Source organism: Pseudophryne corroboree, chromosome 3 (genome assembly GCF_028390025.1).
Source record: "Pseudophryne corroboree isolate aPseCor3 chromosome 3, aPseCor3.hap2, whole genome shotgun sequence".
Taxonomy (NCBI): domain Eukaryota; kingdom Metazoa; phylum Chordata; class Amphibia; order Anura; family Myobatrachidae; genus Pseudophryne; species Pseudophryne corroboree.
In genome coordinates this window covers 468,259,685-468,285,826 of record NC_086446.1, presented here as the reverse complement: position 1 = coordinate 468,285,826, position 26,142 = coordinate 468,259,685, and the positions used below count along the sequence as shown (strand labels likewise).

General features: G+C 45.5%; 1 protein-coding gene across 6 annotated transcripts in view; it reads right to left on the bottom strand.

Annotated features, from left to right (window-relative positions):
* Window positions 1–6,574: 6,574 nt before the first annotated feature.
* SLC26A11 (solute carrier family 26 member 11) overlaps window positions 6,575–26,142 on the bottom strand; it is an 83,719-nt gene continuing 64,151 nt past the window's right edge. For 5 of the 6 annotated variants that reach the window (XM_063960757.1, XM_063960756.1, XM_063960755.1 and 2 more), the window contains exons 16-19: window positions 11,833–11,966; window positions 11,667–11,736; window positions 10,404–10,492; window positions 6,575–7,605 (exon numbers count right to left, since the gene is read on the bottom strand). In XM_063960757.1, coding sequence (XP_063816827.1) covers window positions 10,404–10,492; window positions 11,667–11,736; window positions 11,833–11,966 — 293 coding nt within the window. In that variant the 3' untranslated portion in view covers window positions 6,575–7,605. Of the gene's footprint in view, window positions 7,606–10,403; window positions 10,493–11,666; window positions 11,737–11,832; window positions 11,967–26,142 lie in introns of those variants that run through there. The other variant, XR_010243868.1, reaches the window with a different exon arrangement.

Below are 26,142 nucleotides of genomic sequence, written 5' to 3'. Positions count from 1 at the left end.
GACAGACACGCCAAGAGCTGCACGCAGCAGCTTCTGTAATCCCGGACCCAGAGCTTTTCTGTAAGCTGGGAAGAGATTGTAAATAGAAAAAAGTATAAAAAATAAAAATAAAATATGTGGAGGAGCTCCACCCTTTGTGCTTCTATCCATGTGAGGCACCGAAAAAACACTGATGTATTATAGGAGTATGGAGGGGAGGAGAGTTACTAAATTTAAATATTCAGTGCCTGTCCTTGCTAACACCATCCATATCCCAAGAGTACTCCAGTGACCCCTAGTGGATGAAAAATAAACATTGGAAGGAATTCTAAGGGATAGCAGACAAGCAACAATTATTAGCATGGGTTTGTGAGGGACAGATCATGTCAAACTAACTTAAATTAGCTTCTACGAGGAAGTGAGCAGTAATCTCGACCAGGGAAAAGCAGTGAATGTGGTCTACTTAGATTTTGCAAAAGCCTTCGATACAGTGCCTCACAGGAGACTGATCATTAAATTAAAGGAGCTTGGCCTAGGAAAAACTGTTTGCACATGGATAAGTAACTGGCTGTATAGTAGGGTACAGCGAGTAGTGGTCAACGGGATGTCCTCAAGCTGGACCCCAGTAGTCTGCAGAATACCACAAGGGTCCGTACTCGGGCCACTACTGTTCAACATATTTATCAATGACCTAGAAATAGGCCTGGAAAGCACAGTGTCAGTCTTTGCAGATGATATTAAACTGTGTAGGGTAATTAATTTGGCAATAGATGTGGAGTCTCTGCAGAATGATTTATCTAAACTTGAAACCTGGGCATCTAAATGGAGAATGAGGTTATATATAGAAAAATGCAAGGTTATGCATTTCGGGACTAAAAACAAACTTGCATCCTACATATTAAATGGGGAAAGTCTAGGGGGTAACAGTATTGGAAAAAGATTTGGGAGTACTCATTGATAATAGGCTTAATAACCATACACAATGTCAAAGCGCAGTAAAGAAGGCAAGTAAGATGCTAGCGTGCATAAAACGGGGAATTGAGACAAGGGACTCGGATGTAATCCTGCAGCTGTATAAATCATTGGTACGTCCGCACCTGGAATTTTGTGTTCAGTTTTGGGCAACACTGTATAAAAAAGATGGGATCCGGTCTGAAGATCGACAGTGTCTAGGTCGACAATGTTTAGGTCGACCACTATAGGTCGACAGTCACTAGGTCGACATGGATGGAAGGTCGACAGGGTTTCTAGGTCGACATGTGCTAGGTCGACAGGTGTAAAGGTCGACATGAGTTTTTCACATTTTTGTTCTTTTTTTGAATTTTTTCATACTTAACGATCCACGTGGACTACGATTGGAACGGTAAAGTGTGCTGAGCGAAGCGGTAGCAGAGCGAAGGCACCATGCCCGAAGCATGGCGAGCGAAGCGGTGCACTAATTTGGGATCCCGGTCACTCTACGAAGAAAACGACACCATAAAAAAAAAAAAGAATCCTCATGTCGACCTTTAGACCTGTCGACCTAGCACATGTCGACCTAGAAACCCTGTCGACCTTCCATCCATGTCGACCTAGTGACTGTCGACCTATAGACACTGTCGATTTGATGAACCACACCCAAAAAAGATATTGGTGAACTCGAAAGGGTTCAAAGACGAGCTACTAAATTGAGTAAAGGGCTAGAAGGACTGGATTACGAGGAAAGGCTTACTAGGTTTAATATGTATACACTGGAAAAGAGGCGTCTAAGAGGAGACATTATTAATATCTTCAAATATGTAAAGGGGCATTACAAAGAGTTATCAGCGGAATTATTTATTAAAAGAACACAGTTTAGGACACGTGGGCACTCGCTGAGGATGGAGGAGATAAAATTCCGAACGCAATGGAGGAAAGGGTTCTTCACTGTTAGGGCAATAAGGATTTGGAATTCCCTGCCAGGGAAGGTGGTAATGGCGGACTCTGTAAATGCATTTAAAAAAGGATTGGATAAATTTCTGGTTGAAAATGATATCCAAGGTTAGAACATTTAAAATATTGACGTTGTTAATACGGGTATAACATGATTTATAGCTGTTAACTAGTCATAAAACATTAGTTCAGCAGGTACATTATAATCAACACAACTTAATACAGGTTGAACACGATGGGCATCTTGCCTCTATTCAACCTCAATTACTATGTTACTCTCCCCTTTAAAGCATTCAAACATTCCAACTCTTACTACATCTTTGAATTAATCTCAGTGTTCTCTTTTGATCCTCCACTCTCCTCCTTACTTAATTCTCCACATTGCATACCTACTTTAAAACATATAACCAGACTGCAGGGTTTCAAACTGGCCTTGAAAGTGCACCTGTTCATCACAGACTACCTGGCCTCACAATTTACCTCATCATCATTAGGGAGCACTAGAAATAGGCCTACAATCACTCAAATAGTAAACAACCCAGGGAATTAATCTATGGATACTTAGAACATTACTTCCTGCCCAAATGTGTTCAGCCAATTATAAAGGTTTGGTGAGAAAGAAAGGTCTGGGGCTGTCTCTCATGGGTTGGCCAGGGCCCCATAGTTCCATTGAAGGGCACTCTTAATACAATCACATCCTACTGAATTATTTTCTTCCAACTTTATGGCAACAGCTTGGGAAAGGCTCTTTTCTGTTCTAACATGACAATGCTTCTGTACACAAAGCAAGGTCCATTTGGCCTGCGCAGAGCCCTAAACCACAGTCAACAACTTTAGGATGAATCTGAATACCGAATTCAAGCTAGGACTTATTGCCCAGTATCATTGGCTGAACACAATAAAGCTTTTAGAAGCTGAATGGATGAGAATCCCTGCAGCTATGTTCCAAAATCTAGATGAAAGCCTTTTCAGAAAAGTGGAGACTGTTAAGCAAAGATTTGACTTCCATATTAGTACCCATGGTTTTGGAATGAGATGTTCAACAATACATATGGGTGTCCACATACTTTTGGTCATGTAGTATATGTGATGTCAGCTTGGACATAAGAAGACCGCATTAAAACTGACTCAAAAGCCCAAGGTTTGCATCCTCAATATTTGTTCTATGAGGGCAAATTTAGTGGTAAGTGGTGGTAGAGAGAGATTTCTATAGATGGTCACCAATTAGAACTTTCAAAGCTTCTACACATGAACAGTTGCAAATAGATCACATAGGTCTCCCTGGACCCACAATTTCTGGTATCGGCAGCGCTGTGTGTATCACAGGTGCAGTGCAAAACCTGGGACTCAGCATTAAGCTTCACATTTCTTCTAAGCCCACAGCCAGACTCCTGTGAAACTAGCCAATGGGAGTCTGTGGGTGGGCTGGTAGTGGAAGGAAAAGAGAAGCCTAATGCCAAGTCCCAGATGCAGCACCTAAACACAGCACTGTCGATTGCTGGGGTAACCAGACAACACATATTGCATACATGCTATACCGTATGTTTATATGTACTATTCGCTGCAGCCGCTGCTGCTTTTGGGGTATTAACCTTCATTTATAATGGCACCACAAGGGTTCCACAGCACCTTACAAAATACATAAACAAATGAGTAAACCAACGCAGGACAAGGACGTGGTTTATATACATTTCTGCTTCAGCGATCATGACACTAAAATAAGCAGCAGCAACCAAGGGTTAGATGTCGTAAGGTGTAAATTGCCCTGCTCGAAAGAGCTTACATTCTAAAAGGGGGGAGCAGACAAACAGACAAACAGGGGTGACACAGATAGCGTAGAGAAAGGACCAGTGGGTTAGAATGAGAGCTGGATGACATTGAAGAAGTCTGTTTGACTTTTGTAGAGAGGTGGAGTGAAATAAGGAGAGGGAGAATTCCAGAGGGAGGCAGCATGGGCAAAAGTTAGGAGTGGGATGAAGTAACCAGTTGGCAAGAGAGGAGCCATGCATTTGTGAAGCGAAGTGGGTGGGCGGGAGTGTGAAAGATTACATCAGATGTAAATGGGTAAAAATTAAGCAAGGGTATTGTAAGGGAGTGTGAGAAATATGAATTGGGTTCTGAAGGGGAAATGGAGCCAGTGTAGGGCTTGTACGAGAGGGGAGGCAGACGTTGCATGTTTGGAGAAAAAGATGAGCTGGACAACAGCAACAGATTGGAGTGGATCAAGGTGGGGAGTCCAGATAGGAAGTAGTTACAGTAGTCCAGTCTGGAGATGACCAGTGAGTGGATGGGGGTCATAGTTGTCTTCAGGCTGAATAAAGGTCTGATCCTAGAAATATTTGTAGGATGGAAACAGCAGGACTGCAAAAGGTACTAAATGTGTGGTTTGGAGGAGTAGGGTGGCCAATCCCAGGCAATTTTTTTCAACCCCCGGGATTCCCTTTCTTCACTGTGTCCGCCCACCCTGCCTCTCCCAACCCGCCCTGCAGACAAATCAACTAACCAAACTGCTGGGGCAGATGGGTGACACTTCCTCCAGACGACGCTGAGGGCAGCGGGCGCTGTGCTGTCTGCAGGGGGAGTCGGGAGAAGCCAGCAGGTGATGGACGCCGCTCCATCGATCTCCGCGGCGGCTGGCAGGTGACTGCGCAGCATGACCTCAGAGTCAGAGTTCACACTGCGCAGGGGGAGGAGGGAGCCGGGAAGCGTTCAGAGATCACGCTGCTGCTGTGCAAGGGGAGGAGGGAGCCGAGCAGCGTTGAACGTCCTGAGGGCGCTCAGTGCTGCCCAGCATTAAAGGGTTGCCTGATCCCTCAATTGAATCTCGGCCTATTTTTGGCCTAAGGGGGTCATTCAGAGTTAATCGTAGCAGCACAGCTACGATCAATCACACTGACATGCGGGTGGACGCCCAGCACAGGGCTAGTCCGCCCCTCATGTCAGTGCCGCCCCCGCAGAAGTGCAAAGGCATCGCACAGCGGCGATGCCTTTGCACTTGAAGAGTAGCTCCCGGCCAGCGCAGCTTTAGCGTGCTGGCCGGGAGCTACTCACCGCTCCCCTGGCACGCAGAGGCTGCGTGTGACGTCACGCAGCCGCTGCGGCCCCTTCCCCTGTTCGGTCCGGCCACGCCTGCGTTGGCCGGACCGCTCCCACGAAACGGCGGCCAAACATGCCGTTCCGCCCCCTCCCGCCCAGCGACCGCCTCTGCCTGTCAATCAGGCAGAGGCGATCGCAGCCCTGCTACAGCCCACGGCCGTCTGGCATGCGCCGGCGCACTATGGCGCCGGTGCAGTAGAGAACTGTTCGCTCGGCTGCGACAAACAGCAGCGAGCGGGTCAGTATGACCCCCTAAATCCCGGGATCTTGCCGATCCCGATGAGTGTACAATTTCCTCCAGTGTTGTTCAGCGGTTCGTGAACAATTTTGAAAGCATGTGGTGCACTTGGAGTGCCAGGGTTGAGTTGTTGATCTGCAAGGGTGAGTAGCGATCGCTGGTGCAACAGAGTCAAGAGCAGATGTAAGGGAAATGGCTTGTTCAGGGTAGGAGAGAGAAAGAGGGAGGGAGAATAAATATATTGTGTCAATGGCCATCCAGTTACGCTAAGTGATGGTAGCCTTGGTAGGCAGAGGTGGAGAATGGATGAGGGATAGGTTAAGAGAGAGGTGGTGATGATCAGAAGGGGAATTGGTGTAATGAGAGATAGGTGAACGAAGACCAGATCAAGTACTCGCATAGGAGGTTGCGAAGGTCCATTGGGAGAGACCAAGTGATGATGTAAGGGTAAGGAGTTTAGAGGCAGAGGGTATTAATGAGGTACATGTGGCTCTACAAGCCATTACATGTGACACGCCCGATCCTTCATGTGGGTTGTTTTCAACTTTTTGCCATTAGTCACAGCTCATTTTCTGCTTTATGCCCTGCTCATCTTTACCTATTGCCCCAATGAAAGGTAAGGCAATGGGTGACGGGCTGTGAGACATACAGTAAAACAGAGAATCTGACTAAACTTGATCATCTTATTTGCCATTGAAGTCCACATCGTCTTAACATGACCTTCTATTCGGCACAATGCAGAGTTTTCAACCAGCGCCAGCAGGGGTGGTCTTCACTTTGCCGGCGCCCATGCTCCCGGCGACCAGCATACTGGCGCCGGAATCCCGACCGCCGGCATACCAACAGTTCTCCTCCCTCTTGGGGGTCCACAACCCCCCTGGAGGAAGAATAGATAGCACCACCATGCCCGCACCGTGGCGATCGCAGCGAGCCCGCAAGGGGCGCATTTGCGCTCGCCCAGCTGTCGGTATGCCGGCTGTAGAGATTCCGGCGCCGGGATGCTGGTCGCCGGGAGCCCCGACCGCCGGCATACCATACTACACCCACCAGCAGCACAATACAGATAAGAGGCGGCCAGACATGCAGTCTGCATAATATGGTCAAATCCCCTTAGCAAGGAGAGGCGGGATTCTTTGTTTATCACATTAGCAAGGTGAGTCATTTATAGATGTATCCTAGTCTATTTTTGGTTCAAATTATAAATGTAAACAGACATCTATCATGGGGCACATTATAAGCCGCAAGCACAACAAATAGACAAATAGAAACCTCCGTTGTAACTGTTCCAGCCTTTCCCAACTTTCTAATGCTGGTGAACAATCCGATCACACAGAAGACATACTAAATGGGCAGATTTGCATGTGACATTTATTGAACATTAAAATATCTGCCAATACGTCATTATAGATAGTTGTCTCTTATAAAGTGTAGTGTAGATGATGGAACCATCATTGAAATCAATTTTACTTATTTCTTTATCTCTCTGTTTCTGAAACACTCATGTCTGAAAACACGTGCAAACATTTCAGAGATTTCCACAATGATTTACTAAATCAATCTTTCATAAACTCCCCCATTCTATATAGTTAACACCGGGGCTGGACTGGCCATCTGACACTTCTGTCAAATGACAGAAGGGCCTGATTGGCCGATCTGGCAAAGAAGCCTTGCACATGATGCTTCAGACCCCCAGTCTGTCCCTGGTTAACACTGTTAATTTGGTAATTGCACCGATTTTGCAATGAAAAATTATTGATTTGCCTTTGGTAACTAGTAAACGGACATATAAATCACTAATAATTAGTGATACAGATTATTTTTAGATCACTAATTCTGGAATATTACCTCCACTTTTGGTAATGTCAGCTGCACCATATGGACTGAAGAGGCAGGTATACGACGGAACCATTACCAAGCCCTGGGATGGACATTTATTCTATTGTTTTAGTTTAAAAAAAAAAAAAAGTTAATGTTATTACATTAGATCATCAATAGCCAAGAGTATCCTCAAGTTTACAGATATTGTAAAAAGTAAAAAATCCAGTACAAATATACACAAAGCTCTGATGCAATATGCATGAACGAAAAAATATTTACAAAACAAATGTAGTCTTTACGCCATAATCATCTTGTGTTTTCCTGTTTTGACAAAATTTCCCATGATGTAATCACAATAAGCAATGCATATGCGTTCCTCCTTCCCTTGGTGGTTGGGTCATTTAGCTGTCTGACTTTTTGTTTGCACATTGTTATGTAGACACAGAACCTTAGGGGATGTCGTCGTCATCACTGCAAGTGATGTAGAATGTAGAGTCCATAGCAGCAGACATTTTTCAAGATTCCTGTATATGTTATACTTCCTCTTCAGTACTTCTCCAAGCCTTAAAAGAAGTGAAAGATAAAAAATAAATGAAATAGTCTTTGTCCTTATTGTAGAGTTGAACACAAGTTATGAAGACAGTTCCCGCATTTGAGCACAAATCTAAATACGTACAATCCCTTGTAATCAAAGTTCTGAGCATCTCTGCAGCAAAACCATCCCTATTCCTACACTGTTTGCTATCAGTTATCTTTATCAGTGACCACCTGCACCAGCCCTCTATTATGCGCAAAAATACATCTGAAAACAAGCGCATTTGCACTTATGCATAATCTGCAATTTTGTTATGCCTTCAGTGAGTATGGCCTACATGAGAATGCGGCGTTACAGCTCAGTTATGCCCATTTTATACTAATACATTAGTAACGGTATCTAGTATATAAAACGTATCTATAGTGGAAAAATAAAGGCTGAAGAATGAAAGTATTTCTTACTAACGACGATATGGTAGCCATGGCATCCAGAAGGGATGCAGGTCAGGGCACACGGACTTACTAGCCCACTAACCGGGCCCCCTAAAGTCAATCACTCCAGTTTTTATTACTGGATTGCACCACTTTGTTGTTTTCTCTATAAGCTTTAATACAGACAGTGGGCACTGTATGTCTAAAATCCTGAAACTGGAAGTCATGCGTTCCACCAGGTGGAACGCATGGCATGGCAGAATCCATGAAACGGTTTATTTAATGGATGTTTTATATAGTTATATATGTAATTATAAATTTATATGGATTATTGTTATATATTTATACAATTTTCTATTTATGTAAGATGTTAATTTGTTTTTATTGTAAACTAGGGCAAGTACCAAAAAGGGAGTACTGTAGATGCCCCCTCTTTAGTCCCCCGAGTATAAATAAGGGCAGCTTCCACCTTGTACATACACCTTTAAAAAAAAAAAAAAAAAAAAAAAAAAAGACTCCTTACATTTGAAACGTGTTGGTGAGACGGTCAGTAGTTGGACCAGAGCTTGAAAATCCTGCCTTGGACCTCCTTATTTATTACATGGGAGCTCCTTATTCATAACTGGGATGGGGGACCAGTAGTTTACATCAGGAATTTTAAGCTTCAAGGGTCTCCAGCAATCTGGCAAGTACTAACCAGCCCATGGTGGAACATGTTGTTTTAACCTATATACTGTATAATACATTGAGTCTATTACACTATGAGGAGCACCTTTTCCTTTTTTTGAGGCCTATTCACATGAGAATTGGACGTGGAAGACACGTTGTGGCCTTTTGATATGCAGTGATAAAGGAGATACAGTACTTGTGTGTAAGACCTATAATTTATACATAGTGGTTTACTCCTCAGAATTGTGCCTTTTCGTTCTCTCTTCTTGTCGTTTATCGGTCAAGGTTCTAGTTTGGCTAAGATTTGAGATCGCAAATACTGGTTATATTATCACCTCAACAACAGTAGTGCTACCATTACCATACAGTACTGTGTGACTATACATTCGACAGGTGGAGGTGATAACCTGATGGTATTAAGCGGCAAGCGTGGTATACATCTATTTTAAACTCTGCAAATAGACTTGCACTGATCTCTCCATCGGGCACCTCTTGCTGTCCATGGAACACAAATATTTGCTGTATTAGAACACATTGCTAAACCCACTAAATATCGAAATTTCAGTCAAGATGTAAAATATTTGCACCAGTGTAACACCAATGTTATTTAGTGGCATGGTTACAAATTTTAAGACAAATTCAGAACTGTGCAATGTAAAGACCCGAAACAGAGTGGGTTCATGTGGTTGTTGCAATCGCCCATTTCCACTGGTGTACTAGAAGGTAAAGGGCATTTCTCAACATAGCAGGTTGCTCCGATTTCCCTTTACATGCTGGGAAAGTAGGATCTACATTCATGGGACTTAGGAAGGGTATTGCGTGACCGTTAAACAAGGTCATGAAAGTAGTGGAACTGGGGTGGACTGGATCCGCTGCATGACAGCAGGAGGGGGAAAAGAAACACATAAAACTTAGAGAATAAGAGCGTTTGAGAGAGAGACAAAGGGGTCAATCCAATTACCTTCAAAGGGTGCGAAATGCCGTTGCAAAGGCATTTAAATGTCGGCAACGGCACCCAAATCTTGCACGCTTCACGGTCGCGACCAACTTGCACAAAACTGCTCAGACTTCTATGGGGTGGCGAGCAATTTTGTGGGAATTTGGGACGCCATAAAGTGCGGCCACTGCCGCGCAGCTGCGATAATATTGCAGCCAATTGGATTGACCCCAAAGAAAGATAAGGAGAGAGAGAGAGAGAGAGAGAAGGGGGAAGGGGAGGAGAAAAATCCAAGGAGGTATAAAATTCCCTTGCTAGGTTTACTGGCCCTAAATTTACTTTAAAATATTTTTTTCAATGTTTTCCTTAATGCGTCTTTATTGTATTTTAGATTTCTTTTCTACTGCTAAATTTGTTACAGAATTCTTTTTTTGAATATTAATTTACTAATAAAGAGAAATGTCAATATTTTTACACCCCAATGTATTAACCACCCTCCCCACTAAGCTGTATTAGCGACTCTCCTGTCCAGACCCCATGAATTTATAAAAATGATCCCAGGGCAATAATCCCTCTCCCGGGATAGCCTCTTAGCTTCTTCAGCTACAGTATTACTATATGCAATATCTCCACTTCTATAGACCTGCACTTTAGTAAATATACTCCCTAGTGTAACCACCGAGACTCCCTCTCTATGATTACAAGCACTATAATGTAACCGTTTCAAAAGGGGCTCAGTTGAAAGATGCATTTTCAGAACATCTGCAACTTTTGGGCATTGCTACTTACTTAGTGTTCTAGCTCTTCAGGTCTAGATAGGTCTTTAGAGGCATTTTGGAGCAATGGTTGCCTGCTTTCTTCTTCATACTGATCCCCTGCTGGAGGAGCACAACAACAAAGTTCATATTTCCTACTGTCACCTGTTGTAATTGTATTTCAAGTACAGCTACTTTCAATATTTTAAATACAATTTTAAAGAGAAAAATGTAAATTTAGGCAGCACACACTTCACACAACTGACAACCCTCTATGTGAAACATAGGTCAAGATTTATCAAAGTTTGGATATTTAGGGGTCTATTTACTAAGCTTTGGATGGAGATAAAGTACCAACCAATCAGCCCCTAATTGCCATGTCACAGGCTTGGTTTGAAAAATGACAATTAGGAGCTGATTGTCTGGTACTTTATCTCCGTCCACAGCTTAGTAAATAGACCCCAAAGTTTCAACCAATCACCTACTAACTTTCAATATTCAAACACAGACTGTGAAATGGCAGTTAGATGCCGATTGGTTGGTACTTTCTTTCTTCACTTTAGCTCTCTCGAAGCTTTGATAAATCTCCCTCAGTCTTTACTGGATGGAATGCATTTAAAGGATACAAGAAACAAATAATATGCTGTGCTAACACACCAGGGAATGCACCCAAGTTGTTGTTATTTTATCACACATTGTCTAACCTGTGAGGATTTGGGGACGCAGGCCTAGCATGTCTTAGTGCAACCCATGTACTGTTCTCCAGGTTATATGGAAATTATTATTCATCCAAGTCTGAGAGGATGTGTCAGCCATACTGTCAGAAGTAGGGCAGCATAGCGGGAGCAACCCTGTAGATGTATGTTTTTTTTTGTTTTTTTTTTTAATAGAGTAGTTTTTATTAAAAATATTAGATAACAGAGCAGTACAGTGAGCAGCAAACCATAAAAATTTGAGCACAGAAGGGAAAAAAAAAAAAAAAAAAAAGGTCACGGATATTAATCAGAACTCCATTGAAGAAGAGCAACTGGCAAAAAATGACAGAGACATCCATGTAACATATGACGAAAATCAATAAGGAACATTGAGCATATCAATATTCAAAATACACTGTCTGTACTGTGTGTGTGAATTATCTGCCAAGTATCTATACATTTTTTTTTATAGATGCTTTTTCAATAAAAAAAAAGTCCTATCCAGACACCCAAAAAAATTTAAACAAAGCACATTTCACCTCTATCAAACATTAAAATACTTCTTTTTCATTACTCCATAGCTTTAAAATGTCAAATCTTACCTGTTACGACTCTCTGGATTCGCTGAAATCCTTTTAAATCAGCTGCCAATAAAATCCGGAGATGATCAGGCTACAAAAGGATAAAAAAAAAAAAAAAAAAAAAGGATGTATGAAAAAAATAATAACACAGTATTTAGATTTACCCTCATACTGTGAGCACACTTACCTGCAATCCTAAGAACAACAGAGACAGTCCCTGGGACTGGAACTCATGCAGTAGCTCTCTAAGTCCCACCACTACTGTATAATCCAATACATTCACATATGAAAAATCCAGGATTACAGACCGTGGTGGAGAAACTGCAAGGAATGAAGACAATGAATATGAATTGTGCTCAGCTGAGAGTGCAGCAGTCAGTGTGGTATAAAAAGTCAACACTCACAATGCCAACAATGCGGTTTTCTATAGGGGTATTAACTAACCATAACTACAGCCTAACCCAGTGTTCCCAACCTCTGCCATTACAGCCCAGGTTTTAAGGATATCAATGCCCGAGTCCAGATGGTTAAATCAAATTGACTGTGAATGAGGTACTAATTAAATCACCTGTGCTCAAGCATGGATATCCTTAAAACCTGGACTGTAATGGCGGAGTTTCGGTAACTCTGGCCCAACCCTAAAATCAGCTGAAATTATTAGGTCATGCGGACATGCTTTCATTGTGGAGATGTTGAGTGTCAAACTCCCGTCCATGGGGGTAATTCCAAGTTGATCGCAGCAGTATTTTTGCTAGCAATTGGGCAAAACCATGTGCACTGCAGGGGGGCAGATTTAACATGTGCAGAGAGAGTTAGATTTGGGTGGGGTGTGTTCAAACTGCAATCTAAATTACAGTGTAAAAATAAAGCAGCCAGTATTTACCCTGCACAGAAATAAAATAACCCACCCACATCTAACTTTCTCTGCACATGTTACATCTGCCTCCCCTGCAGTGCACATGGTTTTGCCCAATTGCTATCAAAAATCCTGCTGTGATGAACTTGGAATTACCCCCCATGTGGACATTCTGAATGTATACTGGTCTCAGGTAAGGGTGGGGACACTCTAGCGTTCCTCTCTCTATAACAGATCCATTATCCTCACTCAACTGAATGCATGGATAACAAGTTGTTAGCAGTGACAAAGGGAGCATAGATTCTCATGAGAACATAATAGGTGCACTGTTTATATTGTACTAAAAAAATGTTTTTGCTTTTTCTTAAGATTTCCGTACAAAACACAGAACCTCTCTGTTAAAAGCTCCATTAACTTTGCCTGTGGACATGGCCATTTTTCAAGACCACACGCACTGTAACCCTGCCAAAAATGAGTCATTGCTCTGCGGAGAACCAGATTAACTGTGCGCTATACATAAGTAGATGGCAGCGGAGGAATGAGACAAGAGATGTCTCACAGCACCTGCTCTGTCCTCCAGCTCACTAAACACCTGTTGCATGTCAATACCATACTTGATGCCTGTGGATCTTGCCTCCGCTGATTAACTTTAGATACGCCACATGTATATCTTTATATCGTGTTGTTACTTTATACGTTTGGCCTCTATTGTAGCCTTCAATGTGTCTGAGGGTGGGCTGTGTGCCCTCAGGTTTGGCCCACTGACACTACCCATGCTCGGATTGGTTATCGATTTGTGTGACCGTAGGTCTTTAGGTCTGCTTATTTATCTTTAACAAAGTTTGGATGTCTCTTTTTTGGTATTTGTGTTCTTCCTGATATACTGTATTGGCTGTTTGTATGATTCATGTACAAATTTATATGATGATATCTTGCTTCTTTGAAATTGAGAAGCATCTTTTCACCATTACTAGAGCTTTAGAGGGAGTGAGGAAAACATTACCTAAAATAGTAATTCCATTGTCAGCAAACATAATCATTATAAAAGAGTGAACACAAATGACATAATACATGTTCCAGCCCTTATGGAAAAGTCTTTTTTTTTTTTTTTTTTGTCAGATAGGTGGAGGGGGATTCTGGGATGGAGGAGCTTGCTCACTGCTTGTTCTTCAGAAGGTAGAATAGTACAAGCACCAAAAATCTCTATTGGTGAGTGGGCTGAAGCATACACATTCTGCATATTTCCTGCCCAAGGTTCTGCAAGACCAGCTGGATCTAGGGTTAAGCTTACACTTATACGTTGTGCAGAGTACTGCCAATTTGCCAGCAAAGAATTCAGCCGACACAGATATCTGTAGTACCAGCAATGGTAACATCTGCTGGCAAAAAGAAGAAATATGCCTGTTGTACTGAACAGAGGGAACACAAAAAAAAAAGACAAATGCTGTGAACATTGTGCAATCTTAAAATATTGTGAAGTTTTGTTATATTTAATACAAAAAAAATAAAATAAAACCAAAACCACATACTGTAGTTACCTTCAACTAGGGAATTAATATGTCAGATGACATATAGGTTAAATAAAACAAAGTTAAAGAATCATTTAAGAAGCAGCGAAACTGGGATGAACAGAATATACAGATGTGTCCTCATACATCTTGCCTCAATATACCATTCAGCAGGAAATGCCTGGCATGAGTGAGCGGACAGGGCCTGTGCAACTCTGTTAGTGTTGGGCGTTTTTTTGTTGTTGAAAATGCGTCTTATTCGTATTGCTATGCAAGACTCACAAATAGACTGTGCTGATTAAAAGGATATGTGGCATGCCTAATTGCCTGTATTCTGTTTGTGACCGCACCTGTATCAGCATAGGAAATTCTACGTAGCGTAGCAGCTCGTATGCAGATACAGCATCGTACATTGGGGGTCATTCAGAGTTGTTCGCTCGTTGCCGATTTTCGCAACGGAGCGATTAAGGCGAAAATGCGCATGTGCATGGTACGCAGTGCGCATGCGCTAACTATTTTTGCTAAAAACTTAGTAGATTTACTCACGTCCGAACTAAGAATTTCCATTGTTGAAGTGATCGGAGTGTGATTGACAGGAAGTGGGTGTTTCTGGGCGGAAACTGACCGTTTTCTGGGAGTGTGCGGAAAAACGCAGGCGTGCCAGGATAAAACGCGGGAGTGTCTGGAGAAACGGGGGAGTGGCTGGCCGAACGCAGGGCGTGTTTGTGACGTCAAACCAGGAACAAAACGGGCTGAGCTGATCGCAGTGTGGGAGTAAGTCTCGAGCTACTCAGAAACTGCTAAGAATTTTCTATTCGCAATTCTGCTAATCTTTCGTTCGCTATTCTGCTAAACTAAGATACACTCCCAGAGGGCGGCGGCCTAGCGTATGCAATGCTGCTAAAAGCAGCTAGCGAGCGAACAACTCGGAATGACCCCCATAGGCTTGCCATAATATCTCTTTAATCTGGGACACTTATGATTTACATAGGTTCTGTGGCTAATTAAAACCAGGTGATATGCAGGCTTCAATTTGGCCAACCAAAACATCTGTGTAAATCTGTGTGTCCCACATTAAATGGATTGTATGGCAAGCCTATATAAACAGGATTAGGGCAGAGCATACTTTCCTACCTGACCCTATCCATGAGAGAGAAAATGCTCTAGTCCTGGACTTTCCTGGTAATGTATGATTGCCATCCCCTGTGGTGAAACACCTTTCTTATCAATTAGCTAGCTCACCACAGGTGATGGCAATCATACATTACCAGGAAAGTCCAGGAACAGAGCAATTTCTCCCTCATGGAGAGGGTCAGGTAGGCAAGTATGGGGCAGAGGCATTCTACAACACTCCTTTAAAAGTGTGTGTGTGTGTGTGTGTGTGTGTGTGTGTGTGTGTGTGTGTGTGTGTGTGTGTGTGTGTGTGTGTGTGTGTGTGTGTGTGTGTGTGTGTGTGTGTGTGTCTCTATTATTACACAGGCAGCCAGATGCAGTGTTCTCCTATGAGTGGTATTGGGAAACTGGTAAGCTACGGTGCCCTAATGAGACTGTGTGCGCATCACATTGGGAAAGCAGTAAGCCACGGTGCCTTAGGAAAGGGGCAAGCTGCAGTGATCTCCTGAATGCGTAAATGGGGTACATTATGAGATGGCAATACTACGTATTTCATGGGCCTATACATTAATAGTAACATAAAATAAGAATTTACTCACCGGTAATTCTATTTCTCGTAGTCCGTAGTGGATGCTGGGAACTCCATAAGGACCATGGGGAATAGACGGGCTCCGCAAGAGACTGGGCACGCTAAAAGAAAGATTAGGTACTATCTGGTGTGCACTGGCTCCTCCCTCTATGCCCCTCCTCCAGACCTCAGTTAGGGAAACTGTAAAGAAGCAAAACTGTGCCCGAAAGAGCTGACACAACAAGGAAAGGATTTGGAATCCAGGGTAAGACTCATACCAGCCACACCAATCACACTGTACAACTCGTGATAACTATACCCAGTTAACAGTATGAACAAAAAACTGAGCCTCATTCAAAAGATGGCTCATAACAATAACCCTTAAGTTAAGCAATAACTATATACATGTATTGCAGAGAGTCCGCACTTGGGACAGGCGCCCAGCATCCACTACGGACTACGAGAAATAGAATTACCGGTGAGTAAATGCTTATTTTCTCTGACGTCCTAGTGGATGCTGGGAACTCCGTAAGGACCATGGGGATTATACCAAAGCTCCCAAACGGGCGGGAGAGTGCGGACGACTCTGCAGCACCGAATGAGCAAACTCAAGGTCCTCCTCAGCCAGGGTATCAAACTTGTAGAATTTAGCAAACGTGTTTGAACCCGACCAAGTAGCAGCTCGGCAAAGCTGTAAAGCCGAGACCCCTCGGGCAGCCGCCCAAGAAGAGCCCACCTTCCTTGTGGAATGGGCTTTTACTGATTTAGGATGCGGCAGTTCAGCCGCAGAATGTGCTATCTGAATCGTACTACAGATCCAGCGAGCAATAGTCTGCTTTGAAGCAGGAGCACCCAGCTTGTTGGGTGCATGCAGGATAAATAGCGAGTCAGTTTTTCTGACTCTAGCCGTCCTGGAAACATAAATTTTCAGGGCCCGGACTACGTCCAGCAACTTGGAATCCTCCAAGTCCCGAGTAGCCGCAGGCACCACAATAGGTTGGTTCAAATGAAACGCTGATACCACCTTTGGGAGAAATTGGGGACGAGTCCTCAATTCTGCTCTGTCCATATGGAAGATCAGATATGGGCTTTTACATGACAAAGCCGCCAATTCTGACACACGCCTAGCTGAAGCCAAGGCCAACAGCATGACCACCTTCCACGTGAGATACTTTAACTCCACGGTCTTAAGTGGCTCAAACCAATGGGATTTCAGGAAATCCAACACAACGTTAAGATCCCAAGGTGCCACTGGAGGCACAACAGGGGGCTGAATATGGAGCTCTCCCTTAACAAACGTCTGAACTTCAGGCAGTGAAGCCAGTTCTTTTTGAAAGAAAATAGACAGGGACGAAATCTGGACCTTTATGGATCCCAATTTTAGGCCCATAGTCACCCCCGACTGTAGGAAGTGCAGAAATCGACCCAGCTGGAATTCCTCCGTTGGGGCCTTCCTGGCCTCACACCAAGCAACATATTTTCGCCATATGCGGTGATAATGTTTTGCTGTCACATCCTTCCTAGCTTTTATCAGCGTAGGAATCACTTCATCTGGAATGCCCTTTTCCGTTAGGATCTGGCGTTCAACCGCCATGCCGTCAAACGCAGCCGCGGTAAGTCTTGGAACAGACAGGGCCCCTGCTGTAGCAGGTCCCGTCGGAGAGGCAGAGGCCATGGGTCCTCTGAGATCATTTCTTTTAGTTCTGGGTACCAAGTTCTTCTTGGCCAATCCGGAACGATGAGTATAGTTCTTACCAGGGGCGAATCCAGAAGAAAATGATAGGGGGGGCACCATGGAAGGGGCAAGTACATTTGCGTGCGGCTTCGGTGCATGTGAGGTGGCGCTTCTTATACAAAGCCCACAGTTGTAGCGCTCATTATGCAATGTCCACTGTACTGGTAGTGTCCCTTATATAGACCCCATAGTAGTGGTGTCCCTTTTGCAATGCCCGTATTGCCCTTAGTAGTAATGTTGCCTGTAGTAATGCCCCCAGTCATTATGCCCCCAGTGGTAATTCCCCTGCAGTCATGACCCCAGTAGTTTACCCCCCCTTTTAGTTTAGCCTCCCAGTGGTAATGCCCCCAGTAGTTTAGCCACCAGTAGTAATGCCCCCCTGTAGTTTGCCCCATTGTAGTTTAGTCCCTGTAGTTATGCCCCCTTGTAGCTTAGCCTTCAGTAGTAATGCCCCCAGTAGTTTGGCCCCTGTAGTTATCCCCCAGTAGTTTGGCCCCTGTAGTTAAGCCCCCAGTAGTTTGGCCCCCCTGTAGTTTAGCCCCCAAGTAGTAATGCCCCTGTAGTTACGCCGCTAGTAGTTAGCACCTTTGTAGTTGGCCCCCAGTAATAGTCCCCCAGTAGATGCCACCCAGTAATAATGTCCCACAGCAGTTTGCCCCCATTAGATGCCCCCCAGTAATAATGTCCTCCAGTAGTAATGCCAACTTAGGAGTTTGCCCCCAATAGATGACCCCCCAGTAGATGCCCCCCAGTAATAATGCCCCCAGTAAAAATGTCCCCCAGTAGCTGCCCCCAATAGATGACCCCCCAGTAGTAATGCCCCCAGTAGATGCCCCCCAGTAATAATGCCCCAGTAGCTGCCCCCAATAGATGACCCCCCAGTAATAATGCCCCCTACGAGTTTGCCCCAATAGATGACCCCCTGTAGTAATGCCCCCAGTAGATGGCCCCCAGTAAAAATGTCCCCCAGTAGCTGCTCCCAATAGATGACCCCTCAGTAGTGATGCCCCCAGTAGATGCCCCCCAGTTATAATGCCACCAGTAGTTACCCCCCCAGCAGTAATGCCCCTTGTTGATGCCCTCCAGTAGTAATGTCCCCCGTAGTTTGCCCCCAGTAGATGCCCCCGCTGCATTAAGGAAGAAAAAAAACATACTTACCGAGCTCCGTTCCCGCGCCGCTGCAGTCCTCCCTGGGCGTCCGCTCCTCAGTCAGCACAATGAGAGAGACGTCATGACTGACGTCTCTCCCATAACGGACGGCGCACAGTCACCGCGCCGGAAGCCGGAGCTCAGTACTGAGCTCCTGCCTCCGGCTGCCGCTGTGCAGGGAGACGAGCGCCCGCTGGTAACACAATCTCAGCGGGCGCCCGTCATCTCCCTGTGTGGCGGCGCCGGCACCGGGAAGGGGGGGTCACAAATGACAGGGTGGGCACGGGCCCGAGTGCCCCCCCCTGGATCCGCCACTGGTTCTTACTCCTCTCTTTCTTATTATCCTCAGTACCTTGGGTATGAGAGGAAGAGGAGGGAACACATAAACCGACTGGTACACCCACGGTGTCACTAGGGCGTCCACAGCTATCGCCTGAGGGTCCCTTGACCTGGCGCAATATCTTTTTAGCTTTTTGTTGAGGCGGGACGCTATCATGTCCACCTGTGGCCGTTCCCAACGATTTACAATCAGTGTGAAGACTTCTGGATGAAGTCCCCACTCTCCCGGGTGGAGGTCGTGCCTGCTGAGGAAGTCTGCTTCCCAGTTGTCCACTCCCGGAATGAACACTGCTGACAGTGCTAAGACGTGATTCTCCGCCCATCGAAGAATCCTTGTGGCTTCTGCCATCGCCATCCTGCTTCTTGTGCCGCCCTGGCGGTTTACATGGGCGACCGCCGTGATGTTGTCTGACTGAATCAGCACCGGTTGGTTTTGAAGCAGGGGCTCTGCTTGACTCAGGGCGTTGTAAATGGCCCTTAGTTCCAGTATATTTATGTGTAGTGAAGTCTCCTGACTTGACCACTGTCCTTGGAAGTTCCTTCCCTGAGGGACTGCCCCCCATCATCGGAGGCTTGCATCCGTGGTCACCAGGAACCAGTCCTGTATGCCGAATCTGCGGCCCCCGCAGAAGATGAGCACTCTGCAGCCACCACAACAGAGACACCCTGGCCCTCGGGGACAGGGTGGTCAACCGACGCATCTGAAGATGCGATCCGGACCATTTGTCTAACAGATCCCACTGAAAGATACTTGCATGGAATCTGCCGAAGGGAATTGCTTCGTAAGAAGCCACCATCTTTCCCAGGACTCGCGTGCAATGATGCACCAACACCTGTTTTGGTTTCCGGAGGTCGCTGACCAGAGATGACCATTCCTGGGCCTTCTCCCCCGGGAGAAACACCTTCTTCTGTTCTGTGTCCAGAATCATGCCCAAGAAGAGCAGACGCATCGCAGGAATCAGCTGCGACTTTGGGATATTCAGAATCCAGCCGTGCTGTTGCAACACTTCCTGAGATAGTGCTACGCTGACTAACAACTGCTCTTTGGACCTCGCCTTTATAAGGAGATCGTCCAAGTACGGGATAATTATAACTCCTTTCTTCCGAAGGAGTATCATCATTTCGGCCATTACCTTGGTAAATACTCTCGGTGCCGTGGACAGACCAAACGGCAACGTCTGGAATTGGTAATGACAGTCCTGTACCACAAACCTGAGGTACTCCTGGTGAGGTGGGTAAATGGGGACATGCAAGTAAGCATCCTTGATGTCCAGGGACACCATAAAATCCCCCTCTTCCAGGCTTACAATAACCACCCTGAGCGATTCCATTTTGAACTACCTCCCTTTCCCTGGGAGCAGCTGGCAAGGCTGATTTAAGGTAACAGCGAGGGGGAGTCGCCTCGAACTCCAGCTTGTATCCCTGAGATATAACTTGTACAACCCAGAGATCCACCTGTGAGCGAATCCACTGGTTGCTGAAGTTCTGGAGACGCGCCCCCACCGCACCTGGCTCCGCCTGTGGAGCCCCAGCGTCATGCGGTGGACTTAGTGGAAGCAGGGGAGGATTTTTGTTCCTGGGAACTGGTGCAGCTTCTTTCCTCTACCCCTGCCTCTGGGCAGAAAGGATGCACCTCTGACCCGCTTGCCTTTCTGAGGCCGAAAGGACTGTACTTGATAATACGGTGCTTTCTTAGGCTGTGAGGGAACCTGAGGTAAAAAAAGTCGACATCCAAGCAGTTGCTGTGGATACGAGGTCCGAGAGACCGTCCCCAAACAATTCCTCACCCTTATAAGGCAAAACCTCAATGTGCCTTTTAGAATCAGCATCACCTGTCCACTGCCGAGTCCATAATACTCTCCTGGCAGAAATGGACATTGCATTAATTCTAGATGCCAGCCGGCAAATGTCCCTCTGTGCATCCCATATATATATATATATATATATATATATATATATATCTCGACGTCCTTTATATGTTCAATGGTTAGCAAAATAGTATCCCTGTCGAGGGAATCAATGTTGTCTGACAGGGTATCAGACCATGCTGCTGCAGCACTACACATCCATGCTGAAGCAATAGCAGGTCTCAGTATAGTACCTGAGTGTGTATATACAGACTTCAGGATAGCCTCATGCTTTCTATCCGCTGGCTCCTTTAGGGCGGCCGTATCCTGAGACGGCAGTGCCACCTTTTTTGATAAGCGTGTGAGCGCCTTGTCCACCCTAGGGGATGTTTCCCAACGTAACCTATCCGTTGCCGGGAAAGGGTACGCCATCAGTAACCTCTTAGAAATCACTAGTTTCTTATCAGGGGAACACCACGCTTCTTCACACAATTCATTTATCTCATCAGATGGGGGAAAAGTCACTGGCTGCTTTTTCTCCCCAAACATAATACCCTTTTTGGTGGTAACCGGGTTAATGTCAGAAATGTGCAATACATTTTTCATTGCCGTAATCATGCATCGGATGGCCCTTGTGGACTGTACATTTGTCTCATCCTCATCTACACTGGAGTCAGACTCCGTGTCGACATCTGTGTCTGCCATCTGAGCTAGCGGGCGTTTATGAGCCCCTGATGGCCTCTGAGACGCCTGGGCAGGCGCGGGCTGGGATCCCGGCTGTCCCAAGGCTGCTGCGTCATCGAACCTTTTATGTAAGGAGTTGACACTGTCGGTTAATACCTTCCACGTATCCATCCACTCCGGTGTCGGCCCCGTCGGGGGCGACACCACACTTATCGGCTCCTGCTCCGCCTCCACGTAACCCTCCTCATCAAACATGTCGACACAGCCGTACCGACACACCGCACACACACAGGGAATGCTCTGACTGAGGACAGGACCCCACAAAGTTCTTTGGGGAGACAGAGAGAGAGTATGCTAGCACACACCACAGCGCTATAGAACACAGGGATTTACACTAAAAAGAGTGATTTTCCCCAATAGCTGCTTATTATCACATTTGCGCCTACATTTATGTGCCCCCCCTCTATTTTTTACCCTTGTTGTATTGGATACTGCAAGGGAGAGCCTGGGGAGCGTCCTTCCAGCGGAGCTGTGAAGAGAAAATGGCGCTGGTGTGCTAAGGAAGAAGGCCCCGCCCCCTCAGCGGCGGGCTTCTCCCGCGTTTTGTATAATGTTAATGGCGGTTTTTTTTGCACATATACAGTTTTATAAACTGTATTATGTGCATTTTGTGCCAAAAGGTATTATAATCGCTACCCAGGGCGCCCCCCCCTGCGCCCTGCACCCAACAGTGACCGGAGTGTGTGGTGTGCTGTGGGAGCAATGGCGCACAGCTGCAGTGCTGTGCGCTACCTTAATGAAGACAGGAGTCTTCAGCCGCCGTTTTCGTCTTTTCTTCTGTCTTCTGGTTCTGCAAGGGGGACGGCGGCGCGGCTCCGGGAACGGACGATCGAGGTCGGGCCCTGTGTTTGAACCCTCTGAAGCTAATGGTGTCCAGTAGCCTTAGAAGCACAAGCTAGCTGCAAGCAGGTAGGTTTGCTTCTCTCCCCTCAGTCCCTCGTAGCAGTGAGTCTGTTGCCAGCAGATCTCACTGAAAATAAAAAACCTAACAAATACTTTCTTTTCTAGCAAGCTCAGGAGAGCCCACTAGGAGCACCCAGCTCTGGCCGGGCACAGATTCTAACTGAGGTCTGGAGGAGGGGCATAGAGGGAGGAGCCAGTGCACACCAGATAGTACCTAATCTTTCTTTTAGAGTGCCCAGTCTCCTGCGGAGCCCGTCTATTACCCATGGTCCTTACGGAGTTCCCAGCATCCACTAGGACGTCAGAGAAAATAAGTATTGACATAAAAAATTACTATTGCCACACAATTTAACTATTTAGTAATAATGCCCCCTTAAAAATATTTAATCGACATCGTTCTCTAAATATAAAATCACATACATTAATTTGCTTTGCCTAATATAGTCATAAAATGAAATTTTCTCCATAAGAAAATGGTTTCCTCCCCTTAATCTATAAATTACTATTGTGCCTCCTCTTATGCTCTGAATGGACAGGCAGTGCACGCACCATGCAGGATTAACGCCTCATCGCTCACAGCCACATGTTTTATTCTGGCCGTTTGTCAAACTGCAGCTACATTTGCAGCTCTGTGTAACCCATCTGTGTCACCTCTGTCTGTCTACCCCTCACCTTTAGAATGTAAGCGCTCACGAGAAGGGCCCTCTTCCCTCATGTGCTTATCCTTTTCTTACATTAATAATCTTCAACTGCACCAAATCCAGCAGTTTTCTGCCACCTGATACTTATTCCAGTGTCATCTGCTGATGAAGCTATGTTTATTTACCCTGTACTTGTCCTATATTGTCTTCAACTGTACGTTGCCGTTTTTCTGTTTTGATTATTTGTTTATGTACTCTGTAATTGGGCGCTGTGGAACCCTTGTGACGCCATATAAATAAAGAATAATAATAATAATAATAATAATAAGTCCATTGTGTACAGTCATTAAAAATGTGTGACTGGTGTGTGTATTGTAATATTTAGTAAAATGTGGGGTTTTGCAGTGATTTTCCCTTCAGTAAATCTGATGGTTTAAATCCGCCAGAAAAAAAAAAACCCAGACAGGAACCAGCGGTCTGAGAAAACAGCTGTCTAGTGAGGAAAGCAGCAATCTGCAGCACTCTCCCGAGAGAGTTTGTGTATGTACTGGAAAGCAGCCATTGAGTAGGTTTTTGGAAAATGGTAAACTAATGTATACCCCCATTGCCTTATTGATAAAAGATCTTGGATTGCTGTGGAATGGAAGATTAAACCTTGCCTGCACATATTACAAAGGAGAAAAGCATTTGATTATTTAATTCACAGTGCATCTTAATAAACAGGCCTGGAAGAGAGAGAGGAAATTACCAGTCTGGATTCTATTCGCAGACATATTAAACAAATCAAGCTAGTCATTGAAGCATCCTGATTCATTTCTAATTATATAATACTCAATAGTGATGGACTTGTTCAAGCCTGTTTAAGCCTCCACAACTTCAATGTTGTTATTTAATATATCATACACGGGACTGGTATAGTACAGCTAGTCAGCAAAAATGGTTTAATTCAGTTGAAGGCTGAACTGGACAATGCTCTTCCTTCACTTCACAGACCACCTCGTATGACGTGGAAAGCCAAACATTATATTTTTCTCCAGTATATACAAGAGTTTATTTTTTGTTAACTGCAGAATGAGGTACACTGGGCTCCACAAGGATAGACATAGGGGTGTAGAGTAGGATCTTGATCCGAGGCACCAACAGGCTCAAAAGCTTTGACTGTTCCCAAGATGCATAGCACCGCCTCCTATATAACCCCGCCTCCCTGCACAGGAGCTCAGTTTTTAGTTAACCAGCCCAATGCAGTAGCAGGAAAAGAGACGACAACGGTTAGTAGCCACATACACCACACTCTCACGACAGGAGAAGTGTTAGCGGCTAATGCCATACCAACCCAAAGACGCTAAGTGCGTCAGGGTGGGCATCTTGTGAAGCCCAGTGTACCTTGCAGAAATAGTTTTAGCAAAGGTAAGTTCTTACCATAAAACTTGTTTTCTGCTGCGAGGTACACTGGGCTCCACAAGGATAGACATAGGGGATGTCCTAAAGCAGTTCCTTATGGGAGGGGACGCACTGTAGCGGGCACCAGAACCTGGCGTCCAAAGGAAGCATCCTGGGAAGCAGCAGTATCAAAGGCATAGAACCTAATGAACGTGTTCACCGAGGACCACGTAGCCGCCTTGCACAACTGTTCAAGGGTCGCACCACATCGGCCCGCCCAAGAAGGTCCAACAGACCGAGTAGAATGGGCCGTAATGTGAGCAGGAGCTGGCAGACCAGCCCTCACATAAGGATGTGCAATCATCATTCTAATCCATCTGGCCAAAGTGTGCTCGTGAGCAGGCCAGCCCCGTTTGTGAAACCCAAACAGAATAAAGAGAGAATCAGATTTCCTAACAGAAGCAGTTCTCTTCACATAGATACGGAGAGCCCGTACCACATCCAAAGACCGCTCTTTGGGAGACAGGTTAGGAGAGACAAAGGCCGGTACCACAATCTTCTGATTAAGGTGGAACGAAGAAACCACCTTAGGTAAATAACCGGGACGAGTCCTAAGAACCTCCCGGTCACGGTGAAATATCAGATATGGGAAACTACAAGACAAGGAACCCAAATCTGACACTCTTCTAGCTGAAGCAATAGCCAGCAGAAACCCCACCTTGAGGGAAAGCCACTTAAGATCAGCTGAACCAAGATGTTCAAACGGAGACTCTTGTAACGCCTCCAAAACCACCGACAAGTCCCAAGGAGCCACAGGCTGGACATAAGGAATTGGATATGCAACACACCCTGAGTAAAGGTATGCACATCAGGTAAGGTCGCAATCTTTCTCTGAAACCACACCGACAAGGCAGATATTTGAACCTTGAGGGAGGCCAGACGCAGGCCTAAGTCCAGGCCCTGCTGAAGAAAGGCCAACAACTTGGCTATACTAAACTTGGAAGCGTCATAATTGTTAGATGCGCACCAAACAAAGTAAGAATGCCAGACCCTATAGTAAATCCGAGCCGAAGCCGGTTTCCGGGCCCGCAACATAGTTTAAATGACCGCCTCAGAAAACCCTTTAGCCCTCAAAACGGAAGCTTCAAGAGCCACGCCGTCAAAGACAGCCGGGCTAGGTCCTGGTAGACACAGGGGCCCTGAACGAGGAGGTCTGGGCGTTGTGGAAGTAGAAGTGGACGCTCTGACGATAGGCCCTGCATGTCTGAGAACCAGTGCCGTCTGGGCCACGCTGGAGCTATGAGAAGCAGAATTCCTCTTTCTTGCTTGAACTTCCGAATTACCCTGGGCAGGAGTGACACCGGAAGGAACATGTACGGCAGCCGAAACCTCCACGGCACCGCCAGCGGCATCCACGAATGCTGCTTGAGGATCCCTCTTCCTTGCTCCGAAGACCGGAACCTTGTGATTGTGTCGAGACGCCAACAGATCTACGTCTGGAAGGCACCACTTTTCCACTAGGAGTTGAAACACTTCTGGATGGAGGCCCCACTCTCCAGTGTGTCCTCCTGATGACTGAGAAAGTCCGCTTCCCAATTCAGGACCCCCGGAATGAATATTGCCGATATGGACGCCCATTGTAGAATCTGTGAGACTTCCTTCATTGCCAAACGAATGCCGCCTTGATGATTTATGTAAGCCAGTGTGGTGGCGT